This window comes from Platalea leucorodia (genome assembly GCF_965183815.1).
Source record: "Platalea leucorodia genome assembly, chromosome: 5".
Taxonomy (NCBI): Eukaryota; Metazoa; Chordata; class Aves; order Pelecaniformes; family Threskiornithidae; genus Platalea; species Platalea leucorodia.
In genome coordinates, this window is record NC_138827.1 from 6,177,547 (window position 1) to 6,203,947 (window position 26,401).

The window sequence follows — 26,401 nt, forward strand, 5'->3', positions numbered from 1 at the left end:
TTGTCATTAACACAAAGTCATTTATATAAAATGACTAATAACTCTGACTTTCTAATTTATGCAGGTTCAGGGTTGGTTCACTAACTACTCAAACGAGATCAATGTTAAATTCCTGTTTTCAATGTAGGCATACATCAAGGAAGAAAATAAATTCTGCCTACACTAAATATTGCAATTCCATGAATGCCAAGTTACTATTTTTATTATACTATGCCACTTTTACCCTAATTGGCACATTTTTATCTATCTTAGTAGATGGCACTGGATATATTGCAGGCAGCTTTTTTAAAATAAATATCTGTTTGTAACAGTAGCCCTATTTAACAATTTTTATCTCTTGAAGTCCCTTAAACTAAAGAAAGTTTTTCAGCTTTGGCTAGTGGAGGCTTGAGTATCTCCACGAATGGAGATTCCCGAGCTTCTGTGGGCAACCTCTTCCCATGCTTAACCACCATCTGTGAAAAATACTTTCCTAATATCTGTTCTTTACTTGCTGAAAAGAATGTATTCTACAATTACCTCTTTATTCTCAATGACCTAAGTGTGTGACAATGGATAAATATTTTTGTTTTTTAAAACATGATTAGGTATTTCTAGCTAGTATACACACACCCAGACAACTGAAAAACAGATCCAAATGGAAAACTGAAAAATTCCTAGAGTTTCCCATGAAAGTCATGGAAAACTCATATATGATTTTGGAACCCAAGAAAGGAAAGCAACTTTATTACCTGTTAGAAACATTTGGATTTACAGTGATTATTTCTGTCTTAGATGTAAATTACTAGCTTTCAAAAACCAGCTTTTTTGGACTTGCTAGTGATTATGTTTATGGGCAGGATTCAAATTCCTCTGAAATCAACTGGGTTTTGGAGTACAACCATGTTTGTTTTCAATACTGTTGCTAAAGCACATTTAGAAACTGTTGCTAGCCATGACTGACTTCCAGCAGAAAAAGACTGTATCTCATTAACTCCAAATTGTAACCAGGACCAGAATTTGGATTCAGTAAAGACTCAAGTTATAATACAGATTTAAAATACAAAAATCTTAAGAAACTGAATAACTAAATATAAAGTTTAAAGAAAAATGTTCAAGAAAAAAATTATGAACACAGATACTCTAAACCTACGTGTGTCTACACAAAATATATATTTATAGATAGATAGAATTTTGTTGTTCTTGCTCACTAGGCTTAAATAATTCCTGGAGTAAAGTGACTGTACTGAAATATAAAATAAAATAAAATATAAATAAAATATAAATAAAATAAAATCTCAGGTAAGACTGGGATATTGCAGTACATTTCACGTTATACTGTCTACTTGCCAATAAAAAGCTATTCATATATCTTCTACGTAAACTTTAGTATGCCTAGGTAACTTAAAATCCTGCACCACAAATCTGTAAATGACTTGCAGATAACGTGAATCAGACAAAGAAACCAAACCTCAAACCAAACGCATATTCTATACTTTTGCATATTTTAAAGAATACTAAAATAAAATATGGCATGGACAACTACAGTGTAATCCTTACCTGCATAGAATTCTGGACTATAAACTGCACCAACAACTGGATTTAATTTCCAGCCTGCAGCAAACATAAAAACATAATGGAGTTAATATGCAATTAGTGATAACAATAATAATATTTTTTTAATTTTATTTTTGTATCGAAGTATACAGATAAAATGGCTTCAAAAAAGGTAATTTTAATGAAAGTTTTATAGGCATCTTAGATTACTGATCTTTAATATCAGACTCTGAAGTATGGAAATAAGTAATGAAACAAGGCATTCTCTGGACATGTAGTACTGGAGTAAATTATCAGATGAATTACCTTGGCTGCAATGCACAGTTGCCATGGGCTTATTCCCTTAAGTTATGGAATTAAGTCAGAACTAGTTCAGGTATCCCTATATCATGTACTATCAGAGTAGATCAGTTCTTTTGCATTGCTTTAACTCTCTGGTTACAAGCCAGAGACGACAAAACAGTTCATTTGCTGGACATAAATGTTTCTGATAGGCATCTGTTAGTGTAGGTTAGAAGGCAATCAAATCATCTGAGCATTTGGCTTCTACTCTGGGAAAAATGAAATTGTAGGCACTGTATAGAAATGTCTATTGTGACGTGAAAGAGACTGGCGCACTGTGGGATCCCAGTCAAATGCCAGAGACTTTTTTTCCGTTTGCATTTGTACATCAGACTGTCTGCACTGAAACAGGACAATTTCAGGCACATCCCAGAAGTGACTGTACCACCTGCATTTACAGCTGATAAACGCTGTTAGCATACTGCTGTAAAGTAGCTGGCATGTAAGAAAATGCTGCAGTCACATTCTGCAAAGCTCTTAAGTGGTACAAATGCAGCCACTGCCTTTGTCTTAAATAATCACTGTCCTCTCACAGCTGGCATAAAACCAAAGCACAGAACCAACAGATATTCTGTATCGTGTGTTCTGGCCAAACTCCAAACAATTGCTGTTGTATCCTTACACCTGATGCGGCATTTCCAGGTAAGCCTGGAGCGCACAGGCTTGCTGCAGAAGCAGGGCCAGTGGTCAAAGCATGTGTGATGCTCAAGACAACAATGCTGAAGGAACTGAAGGGGAAGAGCTGAGACAACAGCACGAGAAGACACTGGCAAACACGTTAGTGTTCTCAGCTGTGGTAAAGTGCCAATTATTGTGTTTTGCTCAGCCACAGGTAGATCCACTCCCAGTTAACTGCAAACTCCACAGAACGTCCCCCCACCCACGCTCTTTTTTTTGTTGTTTTTTTGGTTTTGTTTTTTGTTGTTTTTTTGGTTTTTTGTTTTTTGTTTTTTTTAAGTGTTTGAACAATTTGAACTACTGGCACTGAAAAATTAGAGGTTTTCCAAAAGCACACTTGAATCAGAGGAGTGGGAAGCACCGTTTGTAAATGGGAATAAAGAAAAAAAACTGAGGAAAAGCATCTTGTAAACTCAAGAACCATGGTACTTTAAACAGATCCTGTAACTATGCTGCTGGAAACAAAATACAATCAAGACAGGGACAACAAGGCTTTTCAAAATCAGAAGAGCCAAGATCAGAAGATTTTCAGTGCAAACTGTATCGAGGTTTGTTTCTGCCTTGGCCACATCGTGTAATGCAAAAGCACAGTAGAAGATCATAAAACCATAATGCATTATGAGAATGAAAACGTGTAATATAAAATCTCAATAATAACACAAAGGAAAACTATTCCTATCCTTTAAAAATACTGCTATCTCTGTCTGATACACAGGAACAATTTACCAGTAATTAACTGTTCAGTAACAGAGGTGAGGGGTGTTTTTGAAATGCAACTCATTAGCAAGTTCAAACAGAGCAAAGAGCAGCATTGCATGCAATTGTTCTGCAGAAGGAATTGCAGTTGCTATACAGACCTAAAAGACAATAACAGAAGCTGAAAAATGGCCAACCAAGAAGGGTTAAAATGACTTTCCTCCTGAAAATATCACAGGATTTTTCCCTGACCCTTCAATTTTACATTCTACAGGATTATACTCAGGAATGTTGTGGTATAACAAATACTCTTAGCCAAATTTTGTGTGAAAGAAAATCATCCAAATTTTGAGACTTTCAGTAAAAAAATCCAACTTTTTATAGCTTAGGGAATATTTATTATTTCAAATTCATTACTTCCTCAAAAGACCACTGATCAGCGCCATCCAAAATGAAAGATTGGACTGAATTTCAGATCTGTCAGCTTTTGCTGTCTAAGAAGCTGACAGACGTCTCGCAGCTTCTAAGTTACGCTAAGAGCGCCACAATTTGTGTGAGAGAAAGAAAAAATCTTGGAAGACGCAGATTGCTCTTCACAGCTGAAAGCCACTCTCATCTTTCAGTTCCTTACCTCTTTCACAGTGATGGCTGTCTCATCTAACTTTTTGAAGATTATACAGGAAATACTTCATTCATCGTGAAAATAACAGTAATTAAACTTAACTTTGTCTTGTCAGCTAGCAGTGTGCTGGCCCATAGCTGTGTGGGTTAATCAAGTGTGATAGGAGTTGATGTATCCGAGCGAGCATCTGCCAAGTAACCCTACTTCAACAGCTGGAGGAGGCAAATTCTCTGCAGTGGGTGTAATTTTGTGCATTTTTCTTACTGTCACAATATTAATCTCCTCCTCGAGTTGAAACTATAAAAGCTCAAAACTTAAAAACCAAACGAGGAAACAAACCCCTCTGCCTGCCCCAAAACCCCACCCCATACAGTCATGGAAAGAACCACAGGCGAAGTGTGCTAAGGAGAAAGAATCATACTGCGCAGTGTAACAAGCTTTGGTAGAAAGTGGGCCACAGCAATGCAGAGAGGATTATTTTCACTTCACAGGCCAGGCAGGCACCCGTGGCTGGAGGAAGGTTTTGGCGGGAAAGAAGCCGTGTGACACTGTTTGCTTTCCTCCTGTTTGCAAACAGAGAGGAGGAAAGAGTAGGGGGGAATTTAACCGTGGTAATAGTCACTAGCTGTGAATTTGAATCTAAGTTTAGATCAACAGAAGGCTCAAATTCAAGACACCTTAAGTATAAACTTTAAAACATATGTATCCCTCTACTGATCTCCGTTTCATGTTCCTCATTCATTGCTGCAGTTCTCTGAATCTACTTGCACGTAATTCTCTATTCCCTACCACACTTGGATGAGCATCCTGAATTGCAATATAGGCATCAGAAGAAAGTATGTCTTTGAACAGGATAAGCTGGAACATCTAAAAATGTCTGAAATATTTTTCCCAACAAGTAGAACTCCTGACACTGAATTTATTTGCAAAGAAAAGGCAGTTCTATCTCCAAAGCACATGAGGTCAGCCATCAAAATCATCCTGTCTGACAATAAACTTGCACAAAAAAAGCTCTCCTAGCAACTGAGCATTTATTAACTGCCCAGTTCAGGAGTCATCAAAAGTCACTGGAAAGCATACTTATTTCAAAAACCATCTAGGACACAAAAGAAACCCACTTATTTGAATGAAGCTGCATGTACAAAAAAAAAAAAAAAAAAAGAAAAAAATCTAGGGTTTTGTGCTTTAAGATCTACTGACTTTTGCAATCATATTTTCACCATGAGCCCTGTTATCAAACAACCAGCAGTATTCAGGAATGAAAGACAAAACAGAGTGTATCTTATTTTTAAATTACTATAAATATTAGTGCCTGATGTTTTCATATAATACAACATGTGCCCCAACTATGTTTTGAATGCCTGCCAATAACATGTCAGTCACCACAGACTCCTTGTAAAATAAAGGCACACATTAAAAAAGAAGTGGTTCTGAAGAGGTAGGCATGTGCAAACCAAAAGTTTCTGGCTATCTGCATCAGAAGCATCTTGCAAATGTCCATATGCTTGTAGAAGAATGCAGAAAAACTAGCCTTTTATTTAAAAGATGAAACCTTTACTTTAGACAACAATAATCTTTAATAATCAGCTATAGCACTGGTTAATTCCTGACAAAATGATAAAGAACTAGAATCATACAGTGTCAGGATGACTGATAATAGAAGTACTGATTAAACTAAATGAAGCACCTTGCACGTCTACACTGCATTCCTTGTTGCTTGTAATGATTATGCAAGAACAACATGATTCTCCTTGTGTGTTTACTCTAGGGGATCTCAGACATTAAAAAAATTAAAAAAAATAATCAAAATGTATGAACTACAACCAGAGTTTGCCTTGGTAGATACCCATCAAAAGGTGTGCTAAAGAACATCCTGCATGCAACACCTAGGATGTACGGATTCACAAACATAAGTGCTAATTTTTATGCACTAACCAGGATGTTTCATACTTTTGGTGAGATCTAGTCCAGATGGAACAGGATGGAAAATGACAGCCACAAAACACTTCAAGTGGGAAAGACTTAACAGCAAATTTTCATCATTCTGGTTTTGGATATTAGTAAATGATAATGTATGACCTAAGTAATCCTGCAGTGCAGGACACAGAGGTGAACCTCCTCTAAAACCAGATTCCTAAAAATCTCACACCTCTATTTCCAGCATTCCCTTCCTTCAGTGCTGGATGTGCTGATATGTAACGTGCTATTTGCTAATTAACAGTTTTGTACCCTTAGGATAATATGAATACAAAGTATACATCATCATTTATAACAAAAATACTTTTATCCTTTTATCATTACAATATAGCAGACAAAGTTCATAGTATTATATGCATATAGTTAATTTAGCTCCTTATTGCAACAAAATCTTGTTATGTGATCCAGTCAAGCTGCATGTCTCTTTTGCTAGATTCACTGAGATGTTTTAAAGCCAGTAAAAATTAAGGAGATTTTCCCATCTGCATCATTTGCCAAGTTCCACATTTACATATAAAACGAGGAAGAAAACAGTTTTTGAGAAAGCATGAGGAATTTCAGACTCTTCTTCTCCAGATCATTTTAACTAGCTCAATTCTAACACGTCAAACGAAAACCATCACTATATTTTATTTTTACTGGGGTAGGAAAAAAATATGACTCTCTCATTAAAAAATAAAGCCCATGTTTGTCCTGGGTTTTAGTAAAACCTCTCTAATGAGAACTCAGCTATAGAATATAAGATCCATTATATTTCAAAATGGAAAAGAGTCCAATCTACCTGTGGAAACCTTTACTGACATATGTGCAGATTTCACCTGCTTTCTACTGGATGGGAAAAACTAAATTACATTGAAGAGCAAATAATTATAACTACACAGTCTAGTAAAACTGGAAAACGTAATTGCAATTAACTTCAATTGATGTATTATTGTTTGATGTTGTTGAGTTAGGAACTTGTGAGAATTTTCTGAACTAGCAAATGCAAACAACTCAAGCACATGATCAAACGCTGCCAAAGGAAACATTTTTAAAATGTATTGCTTCCAAACCCATCAAATATCTATGGATTATTTTTCTATCATTCATGTACAACATTATACCAACTCAGGTGAGTATTACAACGAGCTTTTTTAGATAGCTTGGAATTTAGATTTTTCCAGGGAAAAACAGCTGGAAGCAGCACCCAGTTACAGTTTGCCCTTTACTTCTAACAAATTATGGAAGACACAGAAAATGATCTTTGACTAGATGTGTGTCTTGGTACTGAAAAGTATCTTATGCCTGACAGAGACATTCTTCTTACTGGTCCCCCTACCTCCATCATCCAAGCAAAATTGAATCCTCCAATTAGTTCACTCATCGCAACATTAACACTGCAAAAAGCTAGAAGAGAACAACCCTTTCCTATCAGGTATATTTTCCTATACAAAAGCCTCCGTGGTTAAACACCCAGACTCCAATCAGGCAAAATGATGCATGCTATGCCCACATGGCTGTGAATTAGCTGAACTCTACACAGACAGAATTTAGGCCCAGCCATATCAGGTTATAGGTTGCTGGACAAAGCCTGTGCCCAAGGAGATGCGGGGGATGTGGACTATGATGCTTCATGAGTAGAGTCCACCCATTCAGTAGAAGAGTGAGGGTTCACATGCATTGACATTAAAACAAAGCGCTGAGATCTCATGCACTTACCATTCGTGTAAGGGTTGACGGTCTTTTTATTTGTCATTACACGTGCTGTTGCATTATTTACCTAAGCACATAGAACACCGGATTAGAAAGGGTTACAGGGAGGGTCCATGTTACTATTAAATGCATGCATTATTACTGCTATTAGTCATGTAAAAATAAAATGCAATTTAATTTATAGAAGGCAACAGGTGCATAACAAAATCATACTATTTATAATTACATTTACTTCCATAACCATTTTAACTTACAAATCATTTCAATAAAGCAACATCATATCATTTAAACTTTAATAAAAAGACATTAAAAGCAAATTAAAAGGTACTGCATAATTGAAGACTTAAGAGCATGCTTGTATTCCATGATAACACTGATACAATAAATACTCAAAACAGAAAAAAAAGATTATATGAAGGAACATGCAGTGGAGTAGAAGGGAAAGAGACAAGGTACAAGGAAACAAAGAAAATGTCAAAAAAGGGACAAACGAATTTTAGCAGTGTGCAACATAACCCTTTAGAAGAGAAGTACCATTGGAAAAGCAACATCTAGCATTCAACACTTGGAACAAGAGCCTTTTTCATTGCAAGAATTAACAAAATCATTCAAGCTTTAAAATCACAGCTAACAAAAGGATAAAAAGAGGGTGCATTATTTAACACAATATGGAGTTAACAATCTGAGTAAGATGTGCACGAAGTCATATCCTCAATCCAATCAGTGCCTCCCAGGCTTGCTTAAAACGTACACTCAATTACAGGCGTACCAATATAGAAAAAAATGTAGCATCAAGAAAACTTAATACAACAAGTCAAAAAAATTCACGTGGTATATCAGCGCTAAATACGTGAAACGGCAGATGGACTTCTCCACTTACCATTCAGCACCATCGCCAGCATGGGTATGTATACAGTTACCATGGTTACTGAGAGTTTGGTGAGGGCCCTAAGCGCTACCGTCGAAGGGGGAAAATGAAAAGGCAAAATATGCAACATCTTACTCAAAAGACGACAGCATTTTCAATTGGTATTTTTTTTTATTCTAACAAATACGACTGAGGCAGTATTGAAGGGGATCCAGTGGTACTAAAACGCATTTGTGTTGGTTTTTTAATAGATATGAATGGCTCAGGCCATCCAGCCAAAGCAGCCTGATGGTTTCATTAAACATTAAATGTTAAAATTGGTCAGTCTCTAGTCTGGCTTTGTTTCTGGATTTTGTACACCTTTTGGATGCCTCTTTCCCAATCTGAATGTTTTGAAAGCCACTGTGGATCCCGCATCAACCCTGCAGCAAAAAAAAAAAAAACCAAAACAAAACAAAAAAAAAACCAACCTTTTGTTTGTTTTTGTTTTGTCTGTCACACTTTTTTTTTTGTTGTTCTCAATTTTTTTTTTTCTTTTTTTTGTTGGCTGGTTTTTGGAATCTACTGCACCCATTGATTTACAAAACATCCAAAATAATAACTTCAAAATATTAAAGCTTTCATTTTTTTTTCAATTCTGTCATCCACCTTTCAGCAATAATGATAATAATAATAACAATTACAAAAGAAATAATAATAAAAAACCCAAGTAAGGCCAGATTCTCTCTCTTTATATATAAATATATATATAAACAATGGGAAGGGGAAAGGGGAGCACACAGAAGACACCAATGATGCATCTGAAACAACAAATGAGAGTGAAGCAGACATTTATAAAAAAGATGAAAAGGAAAATATTTTGAACATGCACCTCGATTTTACGGCCCTCTACCACGGTGCCGTGTAATTTCTCCCTCGCCCTGTCCGCATCAGCACTATTTTCGAAAGTTACGAAACCAAATCCCTGCATGCAGGAGGGAGAAGGGGGGAAAACAACATGCACATTATTATTTCAGTCAATGACCACTTGTTTGCTTATGTTCTCTCTCTTTAATTTAATATTTTCTTGTCCTTGCTTCATTTCTGTAACATGCAAATTAGAAAAATTATAATTGTATTGAGATGTGCAATAAATAAGCAACAAATGTGAACAAATTTTTTCTGTCATCAGTTATATAATACCCTCTGAGAAATTCAAAGAATGATACCAAAAATACCTTTCTACATGTCACTACACAGGAAAATAAATCTAACAATAAGAAAATGAAATTAATTACAGTGTCTTCACACAGAAAAAAAATGAACTAATGAGAAAAGAAAATGAACCACATTTTAATGACATGCAGATATCTCAACGAAATAAAAAACATGTGCACAAAATTCAACACTGAATGTCAATATACTCTAAAACATTGCCTACTTCATCATGCTGTTGTGATCATAAGAAACATTGTTCCCATGCAACACTAGGGTAACTTAAACTTTTGTCGAACTATACAGCCTTTACTTATTTTTTTATAAAAGAAAGAAAGAAAAGAAAACCACCAACAAAACAAAAGTATTTGCAGAACAAAGTATAAACTTCCTTGTATTAACAGATCAAATAAAATCACATGATGTGAATAGAAAAAGAAACTCTGATAAAGGAATAAAAATGCAAACGTTTTGAATAAGTTTAACTGGTTCATTTACTATTTATGTATATTACTTTCCACATATAGAACATGCAACTGGTAAAACTCCAGAATCCCGCGTTAGTGGGACAGGAGAATACTCGAAAATATGAAATTCTGCCTATGACAAATGCTTTGCTTTATAATATTAGGCTAAACAAACATTTCCAGTCCTACGAAAATTCTTTTTATTGTGCTAAGTTAAACACTGTTTACAACGGTAAATATTTTTGAAAAAATCAGACATCAAAAAAGGTTTTAGAAACATACACCAACCCTTTGAAGTAATTCTTACATTAGCACTACAATGCCTTTGCATGCTTTCCCAAAGTTATCCAAACAAATACGTTTCTATATCCTTGGTGTTTCATAACAAGAAACGTTTGCAAGTTACACATGGCCGCTTTATAAAGAATAGGCATTGCTGCACATATTTGAAGTCCTACTACAACCTTTTTCTTTACTGTTACGTCAGTTTGAACTATGGAGTTAAAGCTTTCCTCTGTCCTGGACCTCAGCAATACGACATGCATCACGTCTCCTCATTCTCCAGTCCATTCGCTAAGTTTTGTGGTCAGTATCCACCCCCTTACTCTCTGCAGTTCTACCTATTATGTACATAGTGACTGATTGGGGGGAAAAAAAAAAAAAAAAGGAAAAAACCAAAGGGAGTGAAGATATTTATATATTTATTTACACATTTTATACAAAGAAGAGACCAAATATGAAACTAAGGCAAAACTGACACCAAGCATTGAGAAAAACAATGGATATGAACTACAAAATTAATTAATCGACAAAAAGAGGTAAGAAACTATCAGGATCATTATGCAAGTTATTTGGGTTCTTCTAGCTACTCAAAGAACACATGTATTTATGCCAGTTTATTGCACAGAAAGTGACATTTATATACAGTAGCAGTTTATGTTCCATTCTCTTCAAAGTAGCTTAAACACATTGCCTGTTGCTCTTTCAGGGGTGCTCTATCAGCAGTTCCACTCTAGCTGAAGCCATTCTCAGAACACCTGATTCCACACATCTTCTCCACTCTACCCTCCACAGTTTTAGCACAAAGCCACAACCTCGCTTGTCACAAGACACTGAGGATGTAACTCTCAGGAGTGTTCGAGAGAAAGTAAATCCCTCTCCTCAGTCCTAATCCCTCTGTTTTAGATGCCTCCCTAGGCTTTTCTTATACCTAAACCCATCCTCAACTTTAAACTTTTATTTCTTCTTCAACTGCTCCCTCCCATCTTGTAAAAGGTCTGTATAAAAAAGCTCATAATTTAAGATGCCATTAAGAAAATTTCACAGCAGAAAACATCCCCTCAACCGTCGATCGAACGAGCCTAGCTCCATGCAATAGCATAAATTCCCCCAATTCTGTTTGTTCTCCCCTCTCCTCCCTGCCGAACAACTGCCCCTTCTCAGAATTGCAAACATTTGGTGGGCGTTGTTTAGTCAAAAGTTTGAATCAGTCTTCTTAGCTCACAGCACTACCAGTTAATTTTTTTCAAACAACTGAAGGGAAAGACAAAAACCTAATTATATTAAAAAATTAGAAAAAGATATAAAGCAGAGCCACAAGTCAAGATAAGACAGGAACTTCAAAGATTCTGAAAAGAATACTCATTGTAATGTTTTAATTTCTTATGTTGTACTTGTTCTCATAATTAACATCATTTAAATTAAGCGCTTATTATTTATGCAAATCTTTAATTTTACCTAGCTGACACAGAAACTCAATCACAGAACACAGATTCATTCATCACACATTCAAATAGCCACACAAACACGTTAACATTAATTTTATATACAGCTGATTCAACAGCTACTTTAGCTTAGCATACTATGTATTTTATTAACCGGTAATGTAAATTTCTGCATTTTATTTGTAAAGTCTGTTAAATAATTCCGTAATAACCAAATTAGTACGTGAGAAGGTTCTGTTTGAATCTGGGAGGTGCTTTGGAGCTCTTCTTATTTGAAGAAATATATGTTAATATAATATATACTAGATATATATTAATACATATACACACAGATTTATGGAAGTATATGTAGTACATAGCTGTATAGAGCATTAATTTACAACTGTAAAAAACGGTACTTGTTGATGTTCCTGTATCTTTGCAGCCTTGGGATTGTGGCTGAGACAAAAGCCATTCGCAGCTCCATGGAGAGCTTCAGTGTTAAAACTGCTGAGTAGCGTTAAAATATGCACAGTAATGGAAGCTATGTTTCAAATTGTCCTTCCAAGATGAGTGGTAAATGCAGAGAAAGGTAAGTTACCAGCAGTTTTTAACATTACTTTAATCAACAGCTTCAAGAATTGGCAAAGGTAAGCCTCATTTATTTAATACAGGTTATAAGAAAGGTCTACTCCAAATACTGAAATTCTTGCAATTCTTATAAAAAGAAGTTTCATATCTCATCAGTGTTGCCATACAATTCTCGCAAAGTTGTCTTAATTATTATTATGCCCCCAAACAAACTGAAATTTGTAGTATGAAGCTTGTATTATTTTAGGGTTTCTTTTATGGAGAGACTCCCTTCTGTAATATTGTTTTACAATTTATGGTGGTGCTGCAGCGTTATGTTTTTTGAATCTGCAATTCCATTTTTCTTAGCTATTATGGTATGAAAATGAGCTTACTTCTGTTGTTTTTGCAAGAATCTTTTTAAACATTAATTATTGGAATAAAAAGAAAGAAAAACAGAAACAAAAAAATTTTCTAGCAATTCTTTTATGCCAAACTGCAGCTAGAAATAAATTTTAATTTTGATCCTGCAAACTTTTGTACCTGTACTCAGATTGAGACCATTTAGGCCTTTCAGTTTCAGTGGGATTTTATGAAAACATCGATAAGCACTGCCAGGAATGGGACTTTAATCTGGTACATCTTAAATGCTACAGAATGGCCATGAAATGATCAGATTTTAAAAAAAAAAAAAAAAAAAAAAATCCACTTATTCCTAATCCTGTTTTTTAACTTTTTATTTAATTGAGAGAATCTGAGGGTACTTCTGCAAATCAAAATGCTATGTAGCTGTACCTGAAATAACTCTAAAACAAGATGAGAAGCAGCATACCTAAACAACAAGATGTGTCACAGAACTGCCTTAAGTATCTTCAGCAGCTTACTCAGAACCAGCTTGGGTGCACCAACACAGCACTGGATAGTGTAGAAGTATTCAATAAGAATAAGTCTTAGACTCTCTAACACAAAGTTTTTAAGTAAGGCAGTGGCATTACAAGCCTACCTAGAAAAACTTCTTCCTTGTGAAATCCTTTCTAGGAGCTTGTTTTCAGCACAAGGCACTGGGATGTTTTCACTACTGCAAGACCACTATTAAAAAAACTCAATTCAGAAATATCTCCTCACCCCACTCCCCAAATATTTTAAAAAAGCCTTATGCAGTCTGATGCAGACGTGGTGGATAAAAGTCCTACATACGTAAGATTTAATGGCTAAACAAACGTGTAAACCACCACCACCATACCATATGTACTTAGTTCCACTCCATCTTCAACGGAACCAATCAAAGGTGGCAAGCGTGGGATGTCTTTTGCAATTTATAATACTACCCAATAGAAGCAGGTTCTGGACAAACATCATCTCTTGCAAACACTATTGAACAGCCATAATTTAATGGTAATAAATTTCAGCCAGAGTAGGAGATTCTAAGCCACTAAATTCCATACATTTTGATTGTTTACTGAAAAAACAGTAAACGTTCCAACTGGGTTTGGACTAGCAGGCGAGGGTACTAATTAATGAATGTCAGAGTAATTTTGGACTATAAACCAGGAAATTTCAGCTATTCTTTTTTTTTTAAAAAAAAAAAAGGAAAAAAAAGGTGATGGCTTTAAAGTTAGAATATAAATACAAACACATTAAGGGAAAAATTAACAGAATTAAAATATATGTGATTTAAGAGAGATTTATGATATAACTGATTCTTAAAAAATGACAGATTACAGTATGTCTATAACAGGAAAAGAATTTCATCGCTAATAATAAATCATATATAAGAGTTACAGGAAGACTGAAGCATTGGTGGATAAACATTCCAGTGAGTCTGACATGGGAGGAAAGGAGAAAGATATCATGCATGTGACATACACATAAACCCTTATACCACAGCTGATACCATAGGTGACGCATACTGGGCTACAGTTTTGCAGCAGCTGACAATGCTAATGCAGTCATTGCCACTCTATCTTGCTTTATTTCTTAAATATGGAATAAACTGAAGTATGCATTGAAGGCAAAGTAATTTTCAGAAAAAATTAAATGTTTGCAATACAATAAGAACTCTTTTACTCAAACAAATGTTAAAATAGATTGTTTTCAAAGGGTTGGTGTACTGAAGCTTTAACTAAAGAGGAAAACATCTGCACTTAGATAGTCTAGAAGAATCGCATATTTTCTCAGCTAATTACTAAAGAGGATAGTTATTAGGTATCATTATCATCTTTCATTTCAATAGGGAAAAAAAATACCTGTACTAACAGAAACCTGCCTACAAATATCTGTAAGTATGGACTCATCTTGTAAAGTAAACAAGATAATTACCATTGAAGAATAAAGACAGCAGAAATCAACGTTCCCATAAAACAGATGACAGTTTGGAGTCACTAAAATTACCCCCTTTAAAAGATACAAAATGAGTCCAATGATTTTCATGCTGCTTAGGAAACTGAATGACAGCTCAGAAGATGTTTTCACTAACATGGAATTTCAGATGTTATTTTTTACAGCAGTGCAGTTGTTTCCTTTTACTCACATAAATATTTTAAACAAATGAAAAGATTCCATGGGTGAATTCAACTGCTTACCTTTGAGCCTCGCTCATTAAAAATAATTTCAACATCTAAGATTTTACCAAATTGCTGCAAAGAAATAGAAAAGTTACATGAAAATAAGATAACTTCAACACTTCTATGATATACAGTACAAATGTTTGTTTCAGAAAATGGTGCATCACGTAAAGATGTTGAAAAATATAAAATCAAAGATAGTCAAACACCAAAAAAGACACACTGAAGAGGAGCCAGATCGGTATTACGACTAAATCATATGTATCATTACACTTGTCACTATCATTCCACATATGCATTTATGAACTTTAAGTTCAGTGCAATCACCTGACAAAGAAGAAATCATCATTAAACTGTGATCACAGTGAAGTGAAAGTCCAAAATTTCTTTTTTTTAATTTTGTCTTTGCACATAGTAGGTTACTTCCTTGTGATCCAGCCAGTCCAGCTGCTATCACCCTTTTTTTCATATGTAATATTCTACTGCTTAATTTGCTTGGAGCGTAATAAACATCATTAACAAGACAGGATTAACAGCTGTGTGAACTTTGTCGCCCTCTGGTCATCCTTCCCTCTGAAGAACCTTTGTTTCAGAAGACTTTTTGCAGCTCCTTTTCAGGACAGGTAAAGGAGTTTGGTTGCTTCTGCTTTACAGGAATAAGATTAAATGAGCTGGGAGTTTTGTCACTGGCCTCAGGGAGTGAGGATTTCTCTCCACCCTCGCTGAAAAGGGATAACCATTACTCTCTAAGTAATTCTTGTCTTACTAGAGTATAATTTGGAAAACTAGAATGGTTACTTACTTGTTGGGGATTTTTCCCTGCTCAGAATTGCACCTTTATTATAACATTAGTAGTAACTGTTACTACTATTGACCTTACAGTAGGACTCACAATCAATCTAGGCATTGCTCACACACACAAAACTTCACCACAGCTGCTACCCCAAAGAAAAAGGCTCTATTGGACTTGCCTTAGTAAGAGAATGAATGTTTGACTCAGGCAGTGTTTAGTTAGAACACTTTCTGATACGACACATTTTGTGATGTGACACTGTAATGTATCAGTAGGTGATTTCTGTTATTTCATATATCATTAACATGCAGCATGGATGAGTGTTAAGACTGATAAGTGACACAATATATTAAACAAAAAGGCAGAAATTAAAGGCAGGCAACTGAAGAGTAATCTAACAATAGTCCAAGGAACTGCAGAAATAAGCCTGTACTTCAGTATTTTAATATATAATAAAAAATTACAGGCCAGAAAGAACAGTATTCCTTCTCTAGCTTATTCAAATGTTTCAACTCGGTTATGAAAATCAACCATCATTTGTTATTCCTTGGCTTCTTTTATGTTCTTGCGTTCACCCCCTAATTAATGCTGTAACTGCAACTTTAGCCTATAAGCAGACATTGACTTAATGTTTAAACAGTCCCTCTCTGCTGTATTTATGTCCATGTAAAAAGATCATCTGGTATGTGTATAATGTGGTCATGATGCAGCATGACCATATTTCAGATCAGATAATTCAACTCACACTTGCAGAAATTGCATTTTTCTTTCCATTCAGAAGCTAAAAGTTTACTGTTACCAAGTCATTCTAAAGCTGGAAAACTCTAGCCATTCTCCAGTGCTAGTCTTTTGAGACCTAAGACTTGGAGATATTGAAAAGAAATGTAGCTTTTATTCACTTATAGATTACTACAATCCCTCAAAATAAAAGATCCTTTCATTTAATGTACTTTGAAATAAAATCTATCTATTTAAAGTGGTTTGTTTAATTTAAATAAATTTGCATATTTTTCCCTAGAGGGTTAATTATTATGCCTTCTGCTCTTTTCCTGATGTGCTGTAAGCTGCATTTAGGGGAGGTCACTTGTAGCAAGTCAGATACGGCAAAACAGTCACTCATTTCCCAGTACTATACCAGGGTTCTTTTTCCAGTGACTGTTTCCTTCACTTCATACAAATAAATACCCAAAACCACAATGTCTTAACTCACATACAAAGACATTAGAAGAACTTAAAAATCTGAACTGAACATGAAAAATGGAGAGAGGTATAGTGCCATGAAGTACTTGATGCTGCACTGTATAACAAACCAACACCGAAGAGAATTAAGTTTTAGTGAGTCAGAAATAAGAAAGCAAGAGGAACACAAATACCTAAGGGTATTAACTTGGAAAAGGAAAAGCTGGTTTCTAACAGCTGATCAAGTACTATTTCTAGATTTTATTTAGTGACATTTCAAAATAAACCTAAGAGTTCTTGGAGCAGGGAGAAGGAACCAGGTCTAACCTCTCATGGTTATGAGCCTATAATTGACAGCACGTATGAGATGTGTGAAACACAGTCAATGCACATGAAGGTAGCTAATGGCCTGGGCAAAAGCAAAAATTGAGACTTATAGAAAAATACTGGCAAAGACTTTAGAAGCTTACAGACCTACAATACCTGTGGGGAAGGGATTCCTATTCCGGGACTTCCTGCTCAAATTTAGTCCATGTCTTACTTCTATAGATTTGGGTCCCTTGCTCGTGAGGTCAGGCATTGACTATTTTACATCATGGTCTCCAAAATCAATAAATACAGGCATATAAATCCAGACGTGTTCAGCAGGAATATATATGCATTCGATATTTTAAGCCAATGTAGGTAGCTCTTTTTGAATGTAATACAAAACAGCACAATACATAGAATACATTCATCTGTATCACATACATTAGAATCAGTAGAATTTCTTTTCCCAGTTGTGACTGGCAAATCAGATGTTTGGTTATAAATAAATGAAAAGAGAACCTTTACTGAAAATGGTTAAACAGCCTCAATCAGAGATACTGCTCTCACGGTTGCCTATAATATATCTATTGCATTGCAAATATAAAAAAGCATAAATGAAGTGTGAGTACTTACACCAAACATTTGTCTAAGATCTGGATCCCGGAATCTGAATGGTATATTTGAGACGTGAAGCCGTTTTGGCTGTGATTTGTTTTCTGTGTTTTCAGAAGATTGTGTCTGTTGCTGGCCATCGGTCTGTGCTGCATCATCTGTCTGCTAAAAGGGTAAAGTAAAACAAAGTAAAGCACACTGTAAGTATTTTGCCATTTTTAATATAAGGTGGTGGCCTTAAATTCTTAAAGAAAAAAAAAAAAAAAAAAAGATTAAAAAGAAGTTAAATCTGCTCAGACAAAGATACTGAAGAATACCAGAAGTTGAAATACATAAACATCAAATCCGTTTCTGTATCTGTCTCAACAGTATACGTTTTCAATGATATTTTTGATACGTATTTGGAATAAACTGGAGAATAGGAAAGAGATTATTATTTGTTGATTTTCTTAGCTATTTATAAATAATGAATAAATATGTCTCCCTATATTATAAGACTGTTGAAACCCCTTTAACCTCATCAGTGTTTGCCAATGGAAGAAACTGAATCTCCATGTCCAAATAACAGCCTACTTGCAGAAGCAAGCTATACACTTTCAAATAAGATCAGTACTTTCACTCAGAGGCCGCTGGGACTTCTACACAGGAGGTAGGTAACACATCACATCCTAGTTGCCATTTCATAAGCAGTGCTAATGGGCACTAGAGGGTCATTTTGTCTAGATAAATGGTCACCATTATGGAAAAGGCCTTGAGTTGTGAAAGGGAACAGAAGTATAATCAGTGGTGAAGGTTGCCTGACATAAAAGCAAGACCCGGAAACAAAGTTTTACAGATTTTCTTTCTCACCAAAATAAGATCATGTCATGACACTTCTTACAGGGATACTGTTCCCTAGTTTCAAAATGCTATTTTATAATTGAGGGACATTGGTGTGTATTACAATTTAACAAACGAACAGAGTTATAAACCCCTAGAGAGATTAAGAAAAAACATAACAACCTTCATCCAAAAAGTAAAACTAACCAATGCTGGCCTATCAGTATATTATAGAAATCTCTGGGCTCTGTTCTTTAATGATATCATACAGTGCCTAATTAATCACTGCATGTACAGCACACATTAACTAGAAAAAGATTTTGCACACGTATGTAAAACCAGCACAGTTATTTTCTTTTGCACTGGTAGAGGGGATTTGGAAAAAAAAAAAAAGAGGAAAGAAAATAGTTGAATGAAAGTACAAGGATCATCTTACAACTGTTACTCTATTTTCACTGTCTTTCCTCTTCCTTCTGAGCATATTCATCTTCCAAGTATACATTTTTCTCTTGTGTTCTAATGTTACAGTACAGCTTGTCTTTCTGACTTTTTTCGTTTAAAAAAAAAAAAAAAAAAAGAAATCTCCCGTTTCCTGCTAATATCAAATTTCTTTTAAGAGACAACAGTTTTAAGCAAAATAAAAATGGTTAAATAAAATAAACCTTACCACACAGTTTTAGTACCAATAAGCCTGTTAAGGAGGAAGGAAAAGAACTCAAACAGAATACATAATTTACATCAGCAATAACTACATATAAATTTAATTCTAGCAAGTTAAATGCAACATCATCTTCCCCAGTAAATGCAAATGTTCTCAAATTCAAAATACAAACATCTACAATTTCCTGTATTGGCTATACTTCTGTGCTAAGAACACTTTACAAATAAAGGTCCTTATCATTTCTGCAGAAGCATCAGTTCATCAGCAGCGTCTACATTTCACGGGACACCATGATAGTTGTACAAAAATACAAACTTTTGTGTGCACTAAAGGAGGATTTTCAAGTGATCCAAACAAGGAACTGGGAACAGCTCAAGTGTAAACCTAAAACTGAGTCAGTGCCACCACATCTCTTCATCTGCTATCCCCTGAACTCACAGGCAGGGTCCCACAAACCGAACAGTTCATCTTTACAAATTTCTAGTGATTTAAATACTAAACATGGTATATAGCTGTTAAGAGACAAAAACATGTTCCAAGCTAATCTCTTGCTGTCTAAAACCAACTGTAAAATTCAAAATTTAGATTTTAGGCAACTGTTCCGTCCATAGACACCACAGAGATTACTTTCTACATTCAGGCCTTAAAATGAGAAAAATATGAAGGAAATTTGGTGTATGAGAGCAGGTGGGGGATGAGGGACCGGAAACTCTTGAAATACAACACTCTGGAAGAATTTAAGGTCAATTAGATTAATCTGAAGAGAATTAAAGATTTCTGAAGGTGCTGTTCAGCTTCAGGAACAAAGGCTGCCCCAGGAAGAAATTACATAATCAGCATACTGTATCAATGCAAATTGGAAAAAGTAATTTCTGTTCATTGTATTAATATAAATGATGAGAAACAAGGAGTAGGAGGGTGGAACTGTGCACTATTAGCATACAAAAACATTAGGAGCAACTTCCGTACCAAGAAGCTGAACAGATATATTGCCACCCAAAAGCCAGTGAGGTTTCTGAAGATGATGCTAAAATGAAGGAGCTACAAATTATGGGTAAAATAGGTAAATCCAGGTACTGTTATTTTCTGGGTATTTCTTTTGGATTTTACCACTTCTGTTCACAGAAGCCTGAAATTTACAGTTCCAGCACAGAATGTCTCAGAGTTTGGGCAGTGAGGACTGAAAACCAGAAACTTCAGAAAGTCACTATCATCAAAGATTCATACCTGTAAATGCCCTTAAAGAAGTCTGTGGCAGAATTAACAGAGCTAAACCATTTAAAATTTATCAAAAGGCTTGACAATATAACTGTGTCTTTACAAAGCATATTATCATCCAGAAATCTACGGATGAGCCTAGGAGATCTGGAGAAGGATAACAGCAAATTGAAACTGGAATGTGAAGCTTATACAAAAATTTCCAAGTAACACCAAGGAGGTAAAATACACAGAGGGCAGGCTGGATTTTGCAAATTCCCAGAAAGGAAAGTTTCAAAGCCCTGTGGACTCAAAGAGCTAGAATACAATTTACCTTACACATAAATAATACATTTCAAGAGAATATTTTCATTGCTAGAGGATCTAAAGACTGGTGTTTGATATTTCTTTAAAAATTAATTGAAGTTGGAATATGACATTAGCCTCACTACATCCCTGCAGTCTAATATGCAATCAGTACAAGTCCTGATCTATTATGGGTTTGGTCTCTTTCAACACCCTCTCCTGACTCAATCAAGCAAATTAGTATGCTTTATGCAAAACAAATAAATAAATAACACCCCCCAAGCCTCATCGTTAAACAGAAATTACATAAAAGGGAGTATAGTCTGGGTTTTTTTTCACGTATGACCTAATTTTCTGAGTACAAAGCTGTATGAGAGTTACCGTCACGTACCATAGAGTCATGAATTTAACTTTGTGAAGAGATCACAATTCAAAAACCAACTATTCAGCACATTTTACCATTGGAACTATCAGCTGTCTGGTGGTACTTGCTTTTCCTTGTGTGTGTATTGGGTTTTTTTTCCTATGGAAGATGGCAATGTAAATTCATACACAACTTCTAATCTGTTATAATCTTGTTTACGGAACTGCTCTCTAACCAGTGATTTTCCATGCTGTATTTGTGCAGTTTGTTATTGCTGTGTAAACACCTTGCATTGATGTTTTTGAATAGCATCTTATTTTTCTAGACGATACCTGCAATTTATCAAGATTATTTTGAATTCTAATCCTGTCCTGCAATGTACTTGCAGTCCTTCCCAGCTTGGTATTGTTGCAAATTTAATAAGTATACACTCTATTCCATCATTCAGATCATTAATGAAAATACTGGAAAACACTGAGTCACCACAAATCCCTGCAGAACTCTCTTTAATAAATCTTCTCATTTTGACAGTGAGCTACTTCTTAAACACAGTTTCTAGTTTTCCACCCAGCCTATTGCAGTTGCATGTTTACCATATTTCCTTGCTTAAAAGCATGTCTTGTGTGAAAGCCTCAAAGCCTTATGAAAAGTGAAATATAACATTCAAGGATTTTCCTTTGTTCACAAGGCTACTGGAGAAGTAAAAGACTGTATCTTTTTGACAAATCCATGCTGATGGCTATTCTTCTTGTACTTTCAGGTGTTAAAAAGGCAGTGTGCATTTACTTGTTCCAGTATTTTCCCAGGACTGAAACTCTGACGACAGCACATCCCTTTAGCCTATATAACCAACACCTCCCTCTACCTCCTCTTTAAAAAACAGCATTATGTCTACTCTACTCCAGTTCTCCAGTACCTCTACTCATTCTCCACAAGGTAACAGAGACAGACACTAACGGCTCCAAAATATTACCAGTTTAATCTTTAAATACCTTGGAACAGAGCTAATTAGAAACAGTTTACTGAAAAAAAACCCCACCGCACCTAACTTACCTGAATATTCTTTAATTGGTTTCTTCCCTCTTTGAGACTGAAAACTTTTTCTGACAGTTGGGAAATTACTGTAATAATCACCCAGCTGAGGCTGACTTCTACAGTGAGGAATCATGCACAGAAAAAATATTCTCTTACCCTTCTTCCCAAGACTCCCAGTTTCGTATTCACTCTCAAAGATTCCCTCCATCCTGGCTCGAATCCGTTCTAGAAGAACCTCTCTCCTGGTTGCCTTTTGTACATTCAGTCACAGAACTTGTCACCAGCACATTCCAACAGCAATCTCAACTGACAGTCTGGCTGCAGGAAGCATCAAATCACCTGAAATCCCTATTATTCATGACTTTTAGTGCTGTACCTCCGGTTGCCTACTAAAGATCCCATCCACTGAATCTTACCAGCTGGATGTCTATGATAATTTTCAGAATGAAGAGGTCTTTTTTTCCTCTCGTAGTTATCCAGAGGCCTTTAAGGGTCTCTCTTCTACAGTTATGACCTTGGATAAGGCATCCCCTTAAATTACAAGGGAACAGTTCCTTTCTTGTCTGCTCTTCCTAATCAAGATTTACAACTTTATTTTCAACAGCATATAGTTTTTGCAGGTATGAATTTTCAACACAATTCTGATTTTTTTTTTTTTTACGGCACTTTACGCCCTTCTATTATGACATAATTGGTCACAACAGCATCATGTGAGTACAATGTGGTCCAGCATGGTCACAATGTACACAGCAGGTGTGGACACAGCTGATACAATGTTTATTACAGGGCATCAGCAAATACCCCAAAACAAACTGCTTCCATTTGCAAAGCCTGAGGTATGGAATTTCTGTGAAACTGTAAAGTTCCTAAACATTTCTAGAACCCTATATCATGCTTCATAACTGTTAAAACTATTAAAAAAAAATATCCAGCATGTGACAGTTAAAATTGTTTTAAAAGAAGCTCTTTTTCTAAACAGGTAGACCAAGAACTAAAGCTACGAATGCACTGGGAGCTGAAGGCACTGGTAATACAGACCCTTAGTGCTGTAAGAAATCAATGGTAACTGCGGGTTCTCAGCACCCTTGAAAATTACTACAGATTGGCTTTTTTCCTATGCATGTCAGTCAGCACTGTATCAGGTTAGTTTGTAGCTCTGAGGTTTAAGATGTCATTTGTCATCTTCACCAAAAGGTCATTTCCACCGAGTTGCTGCATGACTTTTTTTCTGGTTCCACTGAGAACATATTTCTAATTTAAAAAACCTAATAAACAGTTACATATTTTAGCAGATTATTGATGAGCGTTGCCTGGAGGGAACCACAGGATGAAAACTTTGGCATCCTATTGACTATAAAATGACAGACACTGCTACAAAATCTTATTTATGTAAAAGACATTTGCTATGGATATCTATTAATACACAATTGCACACAATTGCAAGTTTCCAGGAGCATTTTATGTTATAAATGTTAAAATAAGTTGCTGAAACTTGAATCCTTTAACGACCGTTGATTGCATTTGCAGGCACTCCATACAGAACTGAGATGCTCAATTTTACATAATAATTTCTCACTCAATCGATATATATGAGCTAAACAACTTTAATCTTGGTGAAATTTAATTTAGGTATGGACAACATTCAGAGAAAATCATGTGAGGCATGCCTACATCTCTGCGCAGATATATGTCTTCATATGTCAATTTTAATTTATCATTTCAGAGAATAAATATTCCTCTCTATCTTAAGACCCTGTGTCATGTTATTATTATTCATTGATAGTTCTCTTTATAGTTCACTTTTCTCTTGACCTTTGTCCAGTCTTATTCCATACATACATATCTCCATTTTAATAAAAACATGTTGTGTTATCATCTCATAAATATTGAAGAGAAACTATTTAACACAAAAAATGAGGAAATATATCTAACCCCTCAGAGAAACAAACATCGTGAAACTGACTTCTTGAGCTAGCCAATTTAAATGAAATAGATATGTTCATAATATTGCCTAAGTATAGAATCATATTAATATTTATCACTGAAATTATCAAATCAGCTACCAGAAGTGTGTGGAGGTGTAAATGATAATAACAAAGATTTTAAGAAAACTAGTACTAAAATCAGATGCCCTTGTATATGATCTTTCATTACAATATCTGAAGTAATTCTCTGCCAGTTTAAAATATACCCAGGAAAAAATGACACAGAAAAGAAAATCCTTCGCTAGTCTGCATTCAGAAAACATTGTTACCAAAGCTAATGCAAGTTACATCTGATGATAGAAAACTTTTCTTTGAGTATCAGTTGTCTTCAATATTTATACCTATATTACAAGAATTTGTTTTTACTGATTTGCTCTTCTCTCTCTTTCAGTACATCACCGCCTAGGGCTGTCATACTCCTTGCCTTTTCTGGCCAAATCACACATACTGCTTTTGGTTCCCATTCCACCACATATCTGCAATTATAAAATATTAAAGAATCTTAATATATGATAGTCTTAAAACTTATAATGAAAGTTATAAATACAGAATACAGAAATAGAAGACCAAATTCTCACATACGCAGAAATAAATTGAGATGAACTCCCTTTACTTCAGTGAGCTACTGAAGGCTTAGGTATTAGAATAAATTTAAATTGAAACCATTCCTACAGGTAAGCAAACCCAAATTAAAGAGGGTGTTTCAGAAAAAGATTTTATATTTCATATAAAATAATTTCAATATAAATATATGGTATACTTTTTAACCAAATCCATCATCAGGAGAGTTGAAATAAAATCTAATGTTTTGTAAAGAAATTCTTTATCTTTACCAAAATACTAATTTTTCATCTCCTTAACTCAGTTTTAGACACAGAAATCATCTATTCTTAAAAGCCTTCACTAAAGTTCTTAAAAGACTTCACACTGAAATCAAGTTCTTAAAATCAGTTTAAAACACTATCTCTTTTGGCCAGCCTAGTTTTTCCACAATTGTCTCTATTACCAATTCTTCCATTTTCAGTGAGAGGAAGTGAAATGCAATGAAAAATGAGGTGGGCCAGTTATGCTGCAAGTTTTTAGAAGTTTAGTGGTTGAAAAAGTTCCTTCTAACAACTGGCAACAGGCATGCATAATTCTTAATAAAATTCGTTTTGTAGTGATTATGGAAATGCAGGTAGAGGCCTGTGCTGCACTCCTGAAGCACCTATCGAGCGTATCTAGTCCTTTAAGAGCTGCTGCTCCTTTTGGGGCAACTGAACCACGAAGAGTCTTAGATCATTCCATCTCACAACCAAAGAACACATGATCCAGTGTGCTGCCTCAAGAAACTACTATCATTTATCAAAAAAGTAGTAATTTAGCTGAAAAGAACCATTTTCTAAAAGATTTCAGCTAATAAATTTTTTGTTTCACTTTCTAGCTTTTCCCCAGGAATTTTAAAAATTTATGAAAGTGAAGAAAACTGCTAAACAAGATGTTCTTCTGGATAAAATAAATTTTAAAATTTCCTATTCGCAGAAAATATTATCTCCCCTTGTCTTTTTTTTAGACCTCACTAATCCAAATTTGCAACATATTTCACCCAGAAATTTAAGGGGAAAAAAAAAAGTATGCTTTAAAACCTTCATCAAGCTCTAATATAAACCCACTTCCCCGGTCACTCCTGACTGGACACAAGAATGTCATCTCCCATCCTTAGTACTTGTGGCAAAGGCACCGCATGCAAGAAAACAGAATGTTCAGTCAACCTGGAATCAGAGAGGGCCTGGTGCACCCCGTTTGGGCAGAAAAAACAATTCCATTCTCCTTCCCAGCAAATACAAATTTTCTGTATCCTTTTTTGTCTGTTACTGAAGACAATTGGTCCTATAATGTTTCTTACACTGGAATTGTGAGTGTTACTCTTTCCCTCCATTCTTTTTCATTGACTAATCTCTTTCATTTTCTACAAAACAATGGTGGTGTAGACAAAATCTTTCACCTTCAAACCCTGTTTTAAATGTAATGAAATTCTGTCACAGAATAGCTGTTTGCATGCCACTACAGAAAGAAAGTTGTCCTTAATCTCAGCTTTTAAAGAGTACATGGAACGTAAACAGTAGGAATGCCTAAAATTGAACTAAACCTATTATCTCCTCCTGGGCAACCTGAAAACATGTTGTATTAGAATAACTTGAAAAAGCTTTATCAAGTCTTGATCATTCTTCTATAATCTGTAAACAAATACAA

The 26,401-nt window shown here is 35.2% G+C and overlaps 1 protein-coding gene across 11 annotated transcripts in view; it reads right to left on the bottom strand.

Annotated features, from left to right (window-relative positions):
• Positions 1 to 26,401, bottom strand: part of RBFOX1 (RNA binding fox-1 homolog 1) — a gene marked incomplete at both ends in the record, with an annotated part of 1,359,850 nt that overhangs the window by 85,074 nt on the left and 1,248,375 nt on the right. For 10 of the 11 annotated variants that reach the window (XM_082312185.1, XM_082312182.1, XM_082312191.1 and 7 more), the window contains 5 exons: positions 1,540 to 1,593; positions 7,550 to 7,610; positions 9,283 to 9,375; positions 14,928 to 14,981; positions 17,824 to 17,967. In XM_082312185.1, coding sequence (XP_082168311.1) covers positions 1,540 to 1,593; positions 7,550 to 7,610; positions 9,283 to 9,375; positions 14,928 to 14,981; positions 17,824 to 17,967 — 406 coding nt within the window. The remainder of the gene's footprint in view (positions 1 to 1,539; positions 1,594 to 7,549; positions 7,611 to 9,282; positions 9,376 to 14,927; positions 14,982 to 17,823; positions 17,968 to 26,401) is intronic. The other variant, XM_082312184.1, reaches the window with a different exon arrangement.